Genomic DNA, 16,841 nt, shown 5'->3' with positions numbered 1-16,841 from the left:
GCGGACCGGCCGACCCGGGGTTGGGGGGGGTGGTGTGAAACGTGACTGGAATATAGGTGATAAGTCAACTATAAGTCACTTGTAACATACAAAATCATTGCAACACACCAATATCACTGAATCAGTGGGAGCCCTGGGCTTGTTTTCCTGCAACAACACGGTCCTATCGAGGGGTGATGGGAGACAGCGATACTCGAAGGGGGTTCCTTATGTCCAGTCTATTCCGCAATTTAGTTTTCGTTGCATTCATTGCAGAAAACTCCACTTCACAGAAATATGTTGGAAATGGAAGCAATGTTTTCAGTGCTTTCGTGGCTATCTCAGGATATTCAGCCTTGACTTTGATCCAGAATGCCAGCAGAGATGTTATGTCAAACATACTTTTCAGCCCACTGTCATTTGCAAGCTCGAGGAGTTGATCTTTTTCCCACGCTGACATGGATAATTCACCGGGGACATTCACAAATGGGTCACGGACCCACTCCTTTGCACGTCTCGGGTCAGTGATGACCTCGCATGCGTTAAGATTCAACAGTGCGTGACGGGGAATGAGGAAAGGTGCAGCTGACTCATATTGTTTCATATCGCCAAATCATATCGTTTCCTCGTGGCCCAGTGGTTAGGGACCACTCTTAGCATGAAGAGAGACCAATCAGGATGCTCGCTCTCCCTCTCTCTTTCCCTCTCAAAAGAAATTGATTTCCGGGATATTGTATAATATTCCGGGCGTCAGGGAGCCACTATCGATATGCGGGAGACTTCCAGAACTTCTGGGAGAGGTGGGATGTCTGTATCTTTCGGTAGGACGAGTTACTCGGGTGCTTGAGTGATGTGTGCAGGCACGAATAGAAATGTCTGTTTTAAATTAGCGGCAGGCAGAATGCTGGAGGAACTCAGCAGATCAGGCAGCATCAGTGGAGAGAAACGAGCAGTCAGTGGTTGAAATGTTGACTTTTTTTTCTCTCCCTCGATGCTGCCTGGCCTGCTGAGTTCCTCCAGCATTTTGTGTGCTGCAATGGATTTCCAGCATCTGCAGAATCTCCTGTGTCTATTTTGAAAGAATACTTGAGTGTTTTGACTCTTGTCAGTTTTTTATATATCCCCTCCCTCCACATCCCTCAGGGCTTCGTTTCCATTGCATCTGTGCTGATTGTGAGGGAGTTGTAATCATCTTGGGTCTGACATCTGAAAATCGCCGCTTGCTTTGCTCTCCCTCCGAAATAGATTTACCATCTAAATCATTTTGATTGGAGTCAAAAGAGACGTTTGAATCCCCAATGTTCAGCTGCAGATGCCTTTGTAGGCTTTTTGTTAATGATCGTAGCTGGAAGATCAAAATGCCAGGCATTCAAGGATTAGTTCATGCAACTACCGAGGGACCCAACCATAACAAAACAATAAGCAGTATCAACTTCTCACTCTTGTTATTTTTCAGGGAGTGGAAGACGAGGTGTCATTAAGTAGGACTAAGAAAGTGGTTTTTGGATTCATTCTGCTAAGGGGAGTAGTCAGATAACATAAGGCACAGTATCACACTGGGAAGCAGAGCGGGCTTGAGGAGTCTTGTTGAATACTCAGTACTTTGATGAAACGCCAGTAAATTTACCTGGTTTATTTTAATGATTTCATTGCCGTACTGTAATTGCAGTATGCTTTCTCTGCTCTATTTTTAAGATGAAAATTGTAAGTACAGGAGCATTTAATAATTATTGTGCTTAGAAAGAGTTCTATTTATGACTTACTGCCAAGTAGAACATGAAGGTTTCTTTTTTAGAATGTGATTAAGGAAGTTGAACCATTACTGGTTTACTTGTATTTAAATACACGAACAAAGGAACAAAACATCATGCATTATTCATTAAGAGTCACTAATTTGCAAAGTTATTTTCCTGCCACTGAGGAAGATTGTGTTAGTTTTGGCCACATTATGCCAGCTATTGTAAACCTCTGTCAACCTCTTCAGCTCATTACACTTGCACAAGAAATTTCTGTCTTTTCTCAACTGTCTCTGACCCCAAGACAGCCGTTATTATTGTGCAATATATAAACCATCCAGTATCAGAAGCACAAGAAATTCTGGAGACGCTGGAAGTCCAAAGCAACACGGGCAAAATACTGGAGGAACTCAGGAGGTCAGGCAGCATCCAGGGAAATGAATAAACAGTCAACGTTTCGGGCCAAGACCTGTCTTAAGGAAGGGGAAGATAACAGAATAAAAAGATGGGGTGAGGGGAAGGAGGCTAGTCAGGTGAGTTGGAAAGGTCAAGGGCTGGAGAGGAAAGAATCTGATAGGAGAGGTGAGTGGACCACAGGAGAAAGGGAAGAAAAGGGAGATGATATGCAGGTGAGAAGAGGTAAGAGGCCAGAGAGGGGAATAGAAGAAGAGGGGAGGGCAAGGGAATTTTTTTACCAGAAGGAGAAATTGATATTCATGCCATCAGGCTGGAGGCTACTCAGACAGAATATAAGGCGTTGAGCTTCCACCCTGACAGTGGCCTTGGTTTGATCATTTCTTTAATCCACTTGATACTGATGTATTCACAGTTCCCAGTAATGCCATATTGGATTTAGATTCAAAGATTCAAAGTACATTTATCATCAAATTATGTATGAAACATACAACCCTGAAATTCGTCTTCCCCACAGACAGCCACGAGACAAAGAACCATGGAACCAACCCAGTCGAAGAAAGCATCAACCCCCTGCTCCCTCACGCAAAAGATATAAGACCATAAGACAAAGGAGCAGAATTCGGCCATTTGGCCCATCAGGTCTGCTCCGCCATTTTATCATAGGCTGATCCATTCTCCCATTTAGTCCCACTCCCCTGCCTTCTCACCATAACCCTTGATGCCCTGGCTACTCAGATACCCATCAATCTCTGCCTTAAATACACCCAATGACTTGGCCTCCACTGCTGCCCGTGGCAACAAATTCCATAGATTCACCACCCTCTGACTAAAAAAATGTCTTCGCATTTCTGTTCTGAATGGGTGCCCTTCAATCCTGAAGTCATGCCCTCTCGTACTAGACTCCCCCATCATGGGAAACAACTTTGCCACATCCACTCTGTCCATGCCTTTCAACATTCGAAATGTTTCTATGAGGTCTCCCCTCATTCTTCTAAACTCCAAGGAATACAGTCCAAGAGTGGATAAGCGTTCCTCATATGTTAACCCTCTCATTCCTGGAATCATTCTAGTGAATCTTCTCTGTACCCTCTCCAACGTCAGCACATCCTTTCTTAAATAAGGAGACCAAAACTGCCCACAGTACACCAAGTGAGGTCTCACCAGCGCCTTATAGAGCCTCAACATCACATCCCTGCTCCTATACTCTGTTCCTCTAGAAATGAATGCCAACATTGCATTCACCTTCTTCACTACCGACTCAACCTGGAGGTTAACCTTAAGGGTATCCTGTACGAGGACTCCCAGGTCCCGTTGCATCTCAGAACTTTGAATTCTTTCCCCATTTAAATAATAGTCTGCCCGTTATTTCTTCTGCCAAAGTGCATAACCATACACTTTCCAACATTGTATTTCATTTGCCACTTCTTTGCCCATTCTTCTAATCTATCCAAGTCTCTCTGCAGACTTTCCGTTTCTTCAGCACTACCGGCCCCTCCACCTATCTTCGTTTCGTCAGCAAACTTAGCCACAAAGCCATCTATTCCATAATCCAAATCGTTGATGTACAATGTAAAAAGAAGCGGCCCCAACACAGACCCCTGTGGAGCACCACTGGTAACCGGCAGCCAACCAGAATAGGATCCCTTTATTCCCACTCTCTGTTTCCTGCCAATCAGCCAACGCTCTATCCATGTATGTAACTTTCCCATAATTCCATGGGCTCTTGTTAAGTAGCCTCATGTGTGGCACCTTCTCAAAGGCCTTCTGAAAATCCAGCCTACTTGTAATTTCCTCAAAAAATTGTAATAGGTTTGTCAGGCAGGATTTTCCTTTAAGGAATCCATGCTGAGTTCTGCCTTTCTTGTCATATGCCTCCAGGTACTCTGTAACCTCATCCTTGACCATCGACTCCAACAACTTCCCAACCACCGATGTCAAGCTAACAGGTCTATAATTTCCTTTTTGCTTCCTTGCCCCCTTCTTAAATAGCGGAGTGACATTTGCAATCTTCCATTCCTCCGGAACCATGACAGAATCTATCGACTTTTGAAAGATCATCGCGAATGCCTCTGCAATCTCCACAGGTACTTCCTTCAGAACACGCGGGTGCATTCCATCTGGTCCGGGAGATTTATCTACCTTTAGACTATTCAGCTTCCTGAGTACTTTCTCTGTCGTAATTGTGACTGTGCACACTTCTCTTCCCTGCCACCCTTGAGTGTCCGGTATACTGCTGATGTCTTCCTCAGTGAAGACTGATGCAAAATACTCGTTCAGTTCCTCTGCCATCTCCTTATCTCCCATTACAATTTCTCCAACATCATTTTCTATCGGTTCTATATCTACTCTCACCTGTCTCTTACTCTTTATATACTTGAAAAAGCTTTTAGTATCCTCTTTGATATTATTTGCTAGCTTCTTTTCATAGTTAATCTTTTCCCTCTGAATGCCCTTCTTAGTTTCCTTTTGTAAGGTTTTAAAAACTTCCCAATCCTCTGTCTTCCCACTGATGTTTGCTTCCTTGTATGCCCTCTCCTTTGCTTTAAGTTTGGCTTTGACTTCTCTTGTCAGCCACGGTTGTATCCTTTTTCCATTCGAAAATTTCTTCTTTTTTGGAATATACCTGTCTTGCACCTTCCTCACTTCTCGCGTAAACTCCAGCCACTGTTGCTCTGTCATCTTTCCTGTCAGTGTCCCTTTCCAGTCAACTTTGGCCAGTTCCTCTCTCATGCCACTGTAATTTCCTTTACTCCACTGAAATACCGACACATCAGATTTCGGCTTCTCTTTTTCAAATTTCACAGTGAACTCAATCATGTTATGATCACTGCCTCCTAAGAGTTCCTTCACCTCAATCTCTCTAATCACCTCCAGTTCATTACACAATACCCAATCCAGTACAGCCAATCCCCTAGTGGGCTCAACAACAAGCTGTTCTAAAAAGCCATCTCGCAGACATTCTACAAATTCTCTCTCTTGAGATCCAGTGCTGACCTGATTTTCCCTATCCACTCACTTGTTAAAATCCCCCACAATTATCATAACACTGCCCTTCTGACAAGCCTTTTCTATTTCCTGTTGTAATTTGTAGTCCACATCACTGCAGTTGTTTGGAGGCCTATATATAACTGCCATCAGGGTCCTTTTACCCCTGCGATTTCTTAGCTCAACCCATAAAGATTCTGCATCCTCCGATCCTATATCAACTCTTTCTAATGATTTAATATCATTTCCTACCAATAAAGCCACACCTCCCCCTCTGCCTACCTTCCTATCTTTCCGATACACCGTGTATCCTTGGACGTTCAGCTCCCAGAGACATGCATCCTTCAGCCAGGTCTCAGTGATGGTGTCCTCATGTCTATGTGCTAACCGCAAGAAAAGAATGAGCGCAAACACAGAATAAAAAACACAAAATCAAAAGGCACGTTTCAGTTCAGCTCAGTGTTCATTATCTGCATGCCGCCCCAATTCAAAAATGGTTCAAAATTAGTCAGGGAAAAAAAGGAGAGACCGGAAGTAGAACACATCATAAAAACCTGAATTAGAATACAAATCTACAAGCTGCGATGATTAAACTTTGCTTCAGCACCATCCTCCGCCAGCATCGAAGGAAAGAGAGATAATTCAAAGGCAAGGGCCTTCCCTCGAGAGCAGCGAGCGAGAGTGAGAGGGCGACCACCACACTTCTCTCTGGCAGCAGCGAGCAAGAGGCTGGTAAACGATGCTGAACACTTGCTCACCTTCCACACCTGCCCCGACCATTTCAGTCTTCCTCGGCGAGAGATGGATTATTTACTGATGATTAGAAAACATTACCTGTTAAAGTTCCATGTTAGGCCCGTAAGGAAATTACAGGAGGGAATTCTGAGGGTTAGGATCTATCAGCATTTGAATAGACAAAGCCTGATTTGGAGGAGTTAACATGGCTTTGTGTTGTAAAGTCATGCTGGATGAATCTTTTAGAGTTTTTAAAAGTGGTAACAAAAAATAGGTGAGGGTAGGGCAATTGATGCCTTTTTGGACTTTGGCAAGTTCTTTGACAAAGTCCCACATGGTTGGCTGGTCAGGAACATTAGGTCCCATCGAATCCAGGAGAAGATGGTTAGGCTGATTCAAAATCGACTTGAAGGTGGGAAGCAGAGGGTGGTGGTCATTCTCAGAGTGGAAACTATTGTCTAGTGGTGTGCCTCAGAGACTGGTGTTGGGATTCTTGTTTTTTTTATTGTATAAATAATTTGGATATCAATGTACAAAGCTTGATCAGCAAGTTTTGCAGATGAGACCAAAGGTGTTAATTGATAGTGAAGGCTGTGGTAAATTACAGGGGGATTGTAATCAGTTCAGAAAATAAGCCAAGAAGTGGCTAGTGGATCTCAGTACAGATAAGTGTGAGATGATACATTTTGGAAAGTCAGATCAGTGTAAGACTTGTATTATGAATGGCAGGGTACTCGTGGCCTCACAGTCTACCTTGTTATGATCTTCCATCCTCATTGTTCAGCTGCTCTACACTTTATTCTGCATTCTGTTGTAGCCTTACGTTGTTGTACCTCAGTGCACGGTGTGATGATTTGACCTGTATGAACAGTGTGGAAGAGGAACTTTTCACCGAGTCTTGGCGTGTGTGACAATGACATTCCAGTTCCAGTCGGGAGAGTACCGGAATGGACAGTCCTAAGAGTGCAAGGGTATAGTTTGTTGAAAGCGGTGACACAAGTAGATCCAGTGTGTTAAGAAAGGCATTTGGAACATGGGTCTTCATGAGTCAGGGATTGAGTATAGGAGGTGGGATAGGGATATTGTACAAGTCATTGGTGAGGCCGTAGTTAATGTATTGTGTACACTTTTGTGTTGCCCAATTATAGAAAAGGTGTGGTTAAACGGAAAAGAGTGAAAAGAAGATCTACAAGCGTGTTGCCAGGGCTAGAAGCCCTGAGTTACAGGGAGAGGTTTGCAAAGCTAGTCTTTATTCCTTGGAATGCAGAATGAGGGGTGTCTTACAGAAATGTTTAAATTATGAGAGGCATAGATAAGGGCAATAGTAACAGTCTTTCTCCAGGGGAGAAAACAAGGGGGCAGAGGGTTAGAATGAGGGAGGAAAGATTTAAAAGGGACCTCAGGGCAACACTTTCCACATGGATGATGGTGAGTATATGGCATGGGCTGCTGGAGGAGGTGGTTCAGGCAGGTACAATTGATTCATTTAAGAAGAACTTGGATAAAAAAGCAGGATATAGGGAGAATTTGGGAAATTGGGCCTAGTTGTGTGGACACTGTGGTCAGTATGGACTTGATAGAGCAAGGGCTTGTGTCTGTGACGTTTTGCTCTAGGGCTCTGCATTGGGGACTGAATGGGGATCAGACTGGGAAGTGAGGCCTTTGGGTAGTGGAGATGGAGTCAGTGCAGTTTTGAGGGGGAGGGTTGAGGATGCTGAAGGAAGTGAGGAAATAATGAGGTCTCCAAGCCCAGGTGAAGATCTGTGCTAATAAAACCTTGCTCTTAGGATAGTCACTATGGGTGCACCGCGGAACAAAGTGGCCTAACGGTAGTAGTGCTCTAAAGTATTGTTGCATGCAGAATTCCTGTCATCATATTCCAGGAATATGTGACTGTGTGAAATAGCAAGTGCAAATTGTGATCAGAATTGCCTGCCTACTCCTGTGCAGCAGACTGCTTAGATCTGGAAATCATTGCAAACACATTGCTCACTCAAAATAACTCATTATCATTAACACAAAATACTCTGCAGGTGCTGGGGTCAAAGTAACACTCACAACACGCTGGAGGAACTCAGCAGGTCGGGCAGCATCCGTGGAAATGATCAGTCAACGTTTCGGGCCGGAACCCTTCGTCAGGACTGAAGAGGGAAGGGGCAGAGGCCCTATAAAGAAGGTGGGGGGAGGGTGGGAAGGAGAACTCATTATCATTAGTGTTAATACCAAAAAAAAGCTTTATATTCTACATGTGCGTTCCTAGTCTGTGCTACTTTCTAGTGGATTTTTAAAATTCTTAGTCTATCTTAATTAAATCACAGTTTCTGACTGAAAATGCACATGATTTTGGTAAGAGCAAGTATTTTAGTGAATGTATCGATATTAGCATTCCTCTTCTACAATATATCCCTGGTATAAGGCTCAAGTTGCTAACATGGATTTTCTAATTCATTGAATGTATCTGATGTGTACCAGACTGTCTTAAAGCTTGTGAATTTTCTGCTGATCCCTTTCACTCCTTGCACATGCTCTAAAAGTACTTCCATCTGAATTACATTTATGTTTAATTTATCATTTTCTTGTGAATGCTGCTTGTATGATACCATACTCCTGTGATGCTGCTGCAGGCAAGTTTTTCATTGCACCTGTTCATACATTTACGAGTGCATATGACAATAAACTCAAACTCGAATTTCTTTTTCCAGGAACTCAGTATTTTCCTTTAACTGTATAGATTGATGAATTTCTACGCTTGCTTGTGTGTCAAATGATGAGAGAGCTTTTCTTGTTTCACTTTCATACTTACTCTTCTCATTCCCTTGGTATTTTTCTGTTCTTTCCATCCAGAGTGCTGTTGCAATCTCTGCCACCGTTAGTGATGACAACCAAATCATAGTGTCACTCCAGCCACCAGATGTGACCAATGGATCCTCTTTGTATTATGTGAAGATAACACAGTCTGTTAACCTGACTAGTTATAAACTCCAGTTCGAGGACTTCAACCATACGCTCCCTCCTCCTGTAGTCTTCAATGCTTCTTACCATGGGATCTACTACTTGGTTACTCTCCTGATCGGAAGCTCGCAATCAACTGCTAAGCCAGTACATTTGGTTGCTGTATTAACAAGTAAGTTGTTGGTTAAGCTGCTCATCAAGTTAAATATAGGTTGCCGTTGCCTTGGTAAGGGATATCTGCCTGGGAGGCTCAGGTGGTACACAAGACAAATGAAACATAATTTCTCAAAGCGCCTGTATTCCCACGTCACAGAGCATTCTGTAACCTTAGATTTTTCTCCCCCTCCCCCAGCATAAATTGTACATTTGGACTTGGCTTCATTTAATGAACAATAGTGTCTTTGTCCATGAGTTTTGGAATTCGATTAGCTGCTCAATGGATTAAATATAAAAGGTTTCACTGGTGTTTAGTTGAAGCTAATAAATGTGGTTGCTGCATTTGTTTCGCATCTCCATGGAATAGTTTAGAAGTGATTTCACATTTCCTTGATCCAAGCTGGTGGCTGGTGGCGCAGTGACATCAGCGCCAGGCTCCGGAACGGAGGTTCCCGGGTTCGAATCCAGTTGGGCCGGTCCCAAGTACGCTTTCCATCCGTGCCGGGTTGAGTGTTGAGCTCGCAACTTGACCTGGTAAAATAAAGAAAAATACCGTACAGCGAAATGTCTGTGTGAGGAGTGGCTCCCCACACAGTCTCTCGTTCCGCGCCTCGTAAGGTATGACAATGCCCGACACTGGCCTCTCAGGCCTGGGTCAACATCATCATCATCACCATTGATCCAAGCGACAATCATTCACCGAAACATAGAGCGGTAAAGCACCGGGTCACACCCTTCAGCCCACAGTGTTGTGTCGAGGCAGCTAAAAAGTAAATTAAGAAAACGCAGAATCTAATGCCTCCTACCTAGACAGTGTCCACATCCTGCTGCAATCCATTCGTCTATCACTTTCTTTGCTGTTCTCAGTAACTGCATGTGTAGAATCACGCATGAGAGCATTTCTCATCCTGAGATCAGGGCAATGTGAAAGGACACATTCAGTCAGTCGGTTGGGATCCCTTGCATCACCAACATCATTTATAGTAAAATAATGGCTAATACTTCTGTCAAAATGGGACAGTTGAGTGCCTGGTGAGTTTACTAATTGTTAGAAATGAATCCCTTGTCTACACGGCTTCATTAAGTCGCTAATCGTTTGCTATTAAATGTAAAGAAAAATATCTTTGAATGTCTTTAAGTATAATGTTGTCAATTACTTTGAATGGAATTGTTTGTGTAAGCAGTTGCTTCAGAATCAAAATCATTAGTGACAAGCAACATTAAAGTCTATGAAGTGCTTGGAGAGGAAGGGAAGGTTCCTGGCATTGTATTTTACCTGACCAGTAAAAAATTTCCCAAAATGGTGATCATATGCTCCTCCCCCCCCCACCACCACCACAGGAAATTAAAAAAGATGGGTGGAGGGGATCTATAAAAGGCAATGTTCCATCATGTGCTCCTGCTGCATGCATCTCCTTAGGAGCTCTCTGAAGAACCATGTTGATAAATGACCTGCAGTGTAGGGGCATCAAAAATCTAATGAAGGTTGGCTCTTTGAAATCAGGGACTGGAATTTTGAAGGAAGGAAGTAGTTCTACAAATGAATGAGGCTTTTAATCAGACTGCAGTTCCTCTAATCCAATTTCAGTCCCTTGGCTTTGCTTTTTAGTCACAGCATCTTTAAGGCCCAAGTGGGGAAGGATTTGCCTACACTGTAGGATCCACTTCAAAAATTGCAAAATAAAATCCACTTTTTATTGAAAGCCATAATGAATGTCTGTTGGAATGCTTTTTTTTTCTGGGGCGCAATGTAGCTTAAAGCACATTTCATACCACAGGAGATTCTGTAGATGCTAAAACTCCAGAATGACACATACAAAATGCTGGAGGAACTCTGCAGGTCAGGCAACATCAGTGGAAAGGAATAAACAGTGTATTTATTCCTCTCTATAGATGCTGCCTGACCTGCTGAGTTCTTCCAGCATTCTGTGTATGTTTAGTGGCTCTTGTTCTTTAATCTTTTGCTATCATTCTTCTGGAAAACCTGGCACTGATGGTTTAGATTTGAGGATCTAGGGTACTTTCCTCCCTCTTACAGACATCCCACCCTGCAAAAACTCATTTCAGGGAGGTAGCACCATCAATTTGCGGGAGACTCCCGGAACTTCCTGGAGAGGTGGGATGTCTGCAATAGAGTAGCTCCTTAGCAGCTAACCAGCTAGTTTAGGTAACATTAGCTATGTAATGAACAAATGACACCTGTTAAACTCACCTCAACGTGTCTTTAACAGTCTTAACCCACCATGGACAATAGAAAAGTCACTGTTGCAAACAGTGTAGCGAGCAATACTGTCATTATTTTTGACCCCTATTAGGCAGGGGTACACCTTAGGGTAGTCTGGGGTGATGTACGTTTTATATTTTCTTTTTTTGGAACACTCTGCCATGGCGCGCTCTCTCTTGCTCGCTCGCTCTCTCTCTCTCTCTCTTTCTCTCTCGCTCTCAAAAAAATCGATTTCCAGGATATTGTATATAATTTGCGGGCATCAGGGAGCCACTATCAATATGCGGGAGACTCCCGGAAGTTCGGAGAGAGGTGGGATATCTGCTCTTACCTCCAGGCTAGTTGAGGCAATTCCAAAATGTAGTAGGCCGCACAAGCCCACTGCCACAGGCTCAGTCACTGAGAGCTCTGTAGTTGGTCCATCGAACCCATACTTCTCTCACTTCCTGGTCACTCACCCCTGACCAATACCATTCATGGCAGTACTAATGCATGCCTGCCTCTGTGCTCTGTCACCACCATCTCTCCAGCATCCCTTTCTCTCCTTTCCAGACTAAGCATCGGAGCAATGAGATCTGCTGTATGAGACGCAGAGAGAATTAGTGTCAGGTTGTGAGCAGGGTGGAACTCTGCACCAACAGGAAGACTAGAACACTGATGTCTAATGTTGAAAAATCTGCACTTAGCGCAAGTTGTTGATTTCGAGAGGCTGTTAAGAAATCTGTGTAACATTCAAACCAACGTAAACTCCTTGGTGCTTGGAAGTGTCTTTTTTTTAGCAGGTATCAGAATAGTAAATGAATCTTGGACTACTTTGCCTGAGTTATTGATTCAGACATCAGCCGAGAAGATAAAGTTAACTGATTAGCTTTATTTGTCATACGTACATTGAAAGGTACAGTGACACGCACCGTTTTGTGTCAATGGCTGACGCAGTCCGAGCATTGTGCTGGAGGCAGCCCACAATTGTCAGCACGCTTCTGGCGGCAACATAGCATGCCCATAACTCAGTAACCCTAGCTGTGGGTCTTTGGAATCTGGGAGGAAAGCAGAGCAACTTGAAGAAACCGATGCGGTCGTGGGGAGAACGTAGAAACCTCTTAGAGACAGCAGTGGGAATTGAACCCTGATCAGTGAAAGCTATAAAGCAATGCACTAACCTATGTTACCTTGTAGTACTGAGGTGCAGCACATAGTTCAGAAAGCAAATTACAAAGGGATTGACTAACATTATGAAAGGATTGGAGTTTAAAAATATTGTTCCATTTGTACAGGGTACTGTTAAGGCTACACATAGAATACCGTGTAATATTTACCATTGAAGAAGGATTGAAGGTGCTCAAGAGATTCATTCAGCTAATTCTTGGAAAGAGGATTGTCTTCTGGTGAATAGCAAAACAAGTTAAACTGTCTTCTCCTTTGAAAGATAAGGGATGAAATGTACAAACCTAAGAAGGCATGATAAGACAGGTGTTTCCACTTGTGAATATTCAAAACAAAAGATATCATTGTTATAAGAGGGCAGTGATCTAAAATTAGGAACACCAGCACCTAGATGTTTTAATTTCACTCGCAAAATGCTGGAGGAACTCAGTAGGCCAGGCAGCAGCTATGGAAGAGAGTACAGTCGACGTTTTGGGCCAAGACCATTTATCAGGACTTGATGAAGGTTCTCGGTCCAAAACATCAACTGTACTCTTTTCCATAGGTGCTGCCTGGCCTGCTGAGTTCCTCCAGCATTTTGTGTGTGTTGCTTGGATTTCCAGTATCTGCAGATTTTCCCTTGTTTGTTTTAATTTCATATATCGATTGTTTAATCGAACAGGTTACTTGCGCTGTACAGATTAAAGACCAACTACAGATGGTCTCCAGGAAAGCAGATTTTTATGTAAGTGTCCACACATGCTGGGCTGGGCCATTGGTACAGCAGGAGCGAGCTGGTATCATGGAGTTCTCTAGTTGACAGATACGAGGCGAGGCAGTGGTAATGTAGGGAAAAGGGGAGGAAGGGCATTCCAGAGCTTCTGTTGGATATGGCTGTGTGAAGTAAACAAAGGGAAATGTTGGGAAGTAAACTCTCAGACCTGTGTGTTGGGGTGAGGTGGTGGATTAACTGCATGCAGTGTAATTTGAAAAGTACGAAAATTGCTATTGCAATTCGCAGGTCTATTGTCTAGAAATTCAGTGAGGTAATGCTGCTTACTTCTTGACCTGGTGCAGTTGAGCTCATCCAAAATGAGAGGTGAGAATGACCATTTTTGGTACCAGGATTCTGACATCCCCCTTCCTGTAGTGATTGACATGTGATCATCTGACTTCATTTCCATGTCTGCGATGATGCCAGTCTCTGTGCAGTGCGAATAACTCAAGTTGTCTTGGAAACGAGCATCCTGGCCTAGGGCTTGTACCTTAACTCAGTGATTCCCCAGGCCTGATCTGTCACTCATTCACCACCACCCCCAGCCCTCCCCAACCATTCCCCTCCCCCCCGCAACACACTCAAAATGTCAGTGGAACTCAGCAGTTTAGGCAGCATCTATGGATGTTGTCGTTTAAAGTTAAATTCGATAGATATATGGACAGGAAGGGCATGGAGGGTTATGGACGGAGTGCAGGTCGGTTGGACGAGGTGAACATAGGAGTTCGGCATGGACTAGAAGGGCCAACATGGCCTGTTTCCATGCTGTAATTGTTATATGGTTGTATAGGGAAATGAACAGTGAACATTTGGGCCAAGACTCTCCTGGACTCAAAGGAAGGAGGCAAAAGCCAGAGAAAAGAAAGTGTGTGGGGGTAGGAGCCTGCAGATGATAAGTGAGTCCAGGTGAGGGGGAAAATGAAAGAATGGGGGGGGGGGATGAAGTAAGAAGGTGGGAAAGAAGAGGTAAAGGGCTGAAAAAGAAGGAATCTGATTTGGAGAAGACAGTGAAATAAAGGGAAAGAGGTGGGAAACCAGAGGGGTTTAAGAGCAGGTCACGAGTGCGGGAGAAGAGAATGGGTGAAACAGCCAAAAGAATTGGGAGGGGGGGTGAAGAGAGGGGAGACATAAAGGGGTAGGATGCAACAGAGGATAGCGGTAACTGAAAGTTAGAGAAACAGACATTCATACCATTAGGTTGGAGACTACACAGACAGAATATAAGGTGACGTTCCGCCAACCTGTGTTTGGCTTCATAGTGGAGGCTGTGAGCAGACGTGTCAGTGTGGGAATAGGAAGTCAAATTGAAATAGCTGGACATATGAGATCTTGTCTGTTGCAGATGGTGCTCGCTGAAGCGGTTCCCCCAACCTGTGTTGGGTCTCACTCATGTCTGCGGAGGCTGCAGCAGAAGCACTGGATACAGTAGATGACACTTACTCGCAGGTGAAGTATTGCCTCACCTGGACGGACTATTTAGGACCCTCAGTGGTGGAAAGAGAGGAGGTGTAGGGGCAGATGTAAAATTTGCAACGCTTGCAGAGATAAGTGCCAGGAGGAAGACAGATAGGGAGGGGCGAGTGGACGAGGGAATCTCGTAGAGAGTGATTACTATGGAAAGCAGAGGTGGGTTGGGAAAGATATGCCCCTTCTTTTTCAGTTCTGATGAGAGTCTCAGCCTGAAACATTGACTGTTTTCTCTCCTGAGATGCTGCCTGACCTTTAAGTTCTTCCAGCATTTTGTGTGTGTTCCTCAAGGTTTCCAGAATCTGAGATGGGGCAAGTAAAGTTATCCCCACTGGTTCACGAGCCTGATGGTTGAGGGGTAATAATTGTTTCTGAACCTGGCGGCGCTAGTCCTGAGGCTCCTGTACCTTTGTGATGCAGCAGCGAGAGGAGAACATGTTTTGGGTGGTGGGGTTCCTTGATGATGGGTGTTGCTTTCCTGCAACAGCCTTCCATGTAGACATGCTCAATGGTGGGGATGGCTTTACCTGTGACGGACCGGGCTGTATCCATTACTTTTTGTAAGATCTTTCATTCAAGGATTTGGTGTTTCCATACCAGATCATGAGGCAACCAGTCAAAATGCTCTCCACAACATACCTGTAAAGGCTTGTCAAAGTTTTAGATGTCATGCCAAATCCTCACAAACTTCTAAGAAAGTAGAGGCACTGCCGTGCTGTCTTCGTAATTGCACTTAACGTGCCAGGCCCAGGACAGGTCCTCTGTAATGATGACACTGAGGGATTTACATTGCTGACGTTTTCCACCTCCGATCCCCGATGAGGACTGGCTCATGGACCTCCGTTTTCCTCCTTCTGAAGTCAATAACCAGCTCCTTGGTCTTGCTAACAATGCGTGAGGGGTTGTTGTGGCACCACTCAGCCAGATTTCCTGTCTCCCTCCTCTATGCTGATTTGTCACCACCTTTGATTCGGCCAGTGACAGTGGTGTCCAATATTTCTCTGTCCACTTCTATAATAGTGGCAAGATTTGGAGTATGAAATTCAGTATTGTTAGATTTTAGATTTAATAATGTAATCTTATTTTCTCCAATAATTGCTCCATATCCTCAGACACGTCGGGCCTTCTGCGCAAGGTCAAATGAATTATGCAGGCTTTATATGGGGACACAACTATTTAATATTTTAGCCACTTCCTTACTCTAAAAGATGAAATCTTGATCTCCAAATCTACCTCGTTGTGACTCTTGCATTTGATTTATCTGCTGCTCTCCATTTTCTTTGTAGCACTTTACTCTGCTTTCCCATTACTAACTCGATTCACTTACATATGCAATGGTCTGCTAGATGACACACAAACAAAAGCTTTCCTGAGTTCAAAGTAAGTTACGTTATTAAAGTACATGTGTCTCACCATATATAGCCTTAGAGATTCATTTTCTTGTGGGCATAGGCTGCCCAACTAGGACATTCAACTGGAGTGCAGAAGACAACAAACTGCACAAATACAAGAAGAAAAAGAAATAATAATAATAATAATAAATAATAAATATCGTGGCATGAGATAAAGAGTCCCTGAAAGTGAGTCCATAGTTGTGGGAACATTTCAATGATGAGCAAGTGTAGCTGAGTGAAGTTATCCCTTTTGGTTCAAGAACCTGATGGTTGAGGGGTAGTAACTGTTTCAGAACCTGGTGCAGTCTTGAAGCTCCTGTACCTTCTTCCCGAAGGCAGCAACAAAAAGGAAGCATGTCCTGGGTGGAAAGGGTCCTTGATAATAGATGCTGCTTTCCTGCGACAGCGTTTCATGTAAATGTGCTCGGTGATTGTGAGGGCTTTACCCATGATGACTGGTACAGCATAGAATCTAAACCAATTTATCCTATCTCAGCCTCTAAGGAACTCACATTTGAGATCAAACTTGAATCAAAGTGCCAACAAAATATATGTCAACATTATTCTACGAGAATTCAAACTCTGCAGTTAAGTTTTCCAGTCTATTTTTAGTTTTGCAACTCCTGAATGTAGTTTGCACCAGTGTACAGTGGCTTTCCTCTGATCTCTCTGTGCACGCGTTGCTCTTCATACAGTGACTCAAAAACAGTATTTCTCCCTCAACCACCCTCATGAAGACAGCTTCCTTAATCAGTAGTTCAAAACCTTGTGGTCAAATTTACTTATGGAGTACGACGACGCGTTGAGAATAATTCTGTCACTGAGGTGCTCCAAAGTATCCGCGAAACATAGCAGTTGCTGTCGAAACGGAAGGTCAT

The 16,841-nt window shown here is 43.8% G+C and overlaps 1 protein-coding gene across 5 annotated transcripts in view; it reads left to right on the top strand.

Annotated features, from left to right (window-relative positions):
- Positions 1–16,841, top strand: part of ptpro (protein tyrosine phosphatase receptor type O) — a 165,726-nt gene that overhangs the window by 51,063 nt on the left and 97,822 nt on the right. For 3 of the 5 annotated variants that reach the window (XM_063072457.1, XM_063072456.1, XM_063072455.1), the window contains exon 2: positions 8,697–8,976. The exons of 1 other annotated variant lie outside the window; for it this stretch is intronic. In XM_063072457.1, coding sequence (XP_062928527.1) covers positions 8,697–8,976 — 280 coding nt within the window. Of the gene's footprint in view, positions 1–8,696; positions 8,977–14,444; positions 14,549–16,841 lie in introns of those variants that run through there. One more of the 5 variants, XM_063072459.1, reaches the window with a different exon arrangement.

This window comes from Mobula hypostoma, chromosome 20 (assembly GCF_963921235.1).
Source record: "Mobula hypostoma chromosome 20, sMobHyp1.1, whole genome shotgun sequence".
Taxonomy (NCBI): domain Eukaryota; kingdom Metazoa; phylum Chordata; class Chondrichthyes; order Myliobatiformes; family Myliobatidae; genus Mobula; species Mobula hypostoma.
The sequence above is the reverse complement of the archived record's forward strand: the minus strand, read 5'-3'. Positions and strand labels throughout refer to the sequence as shown.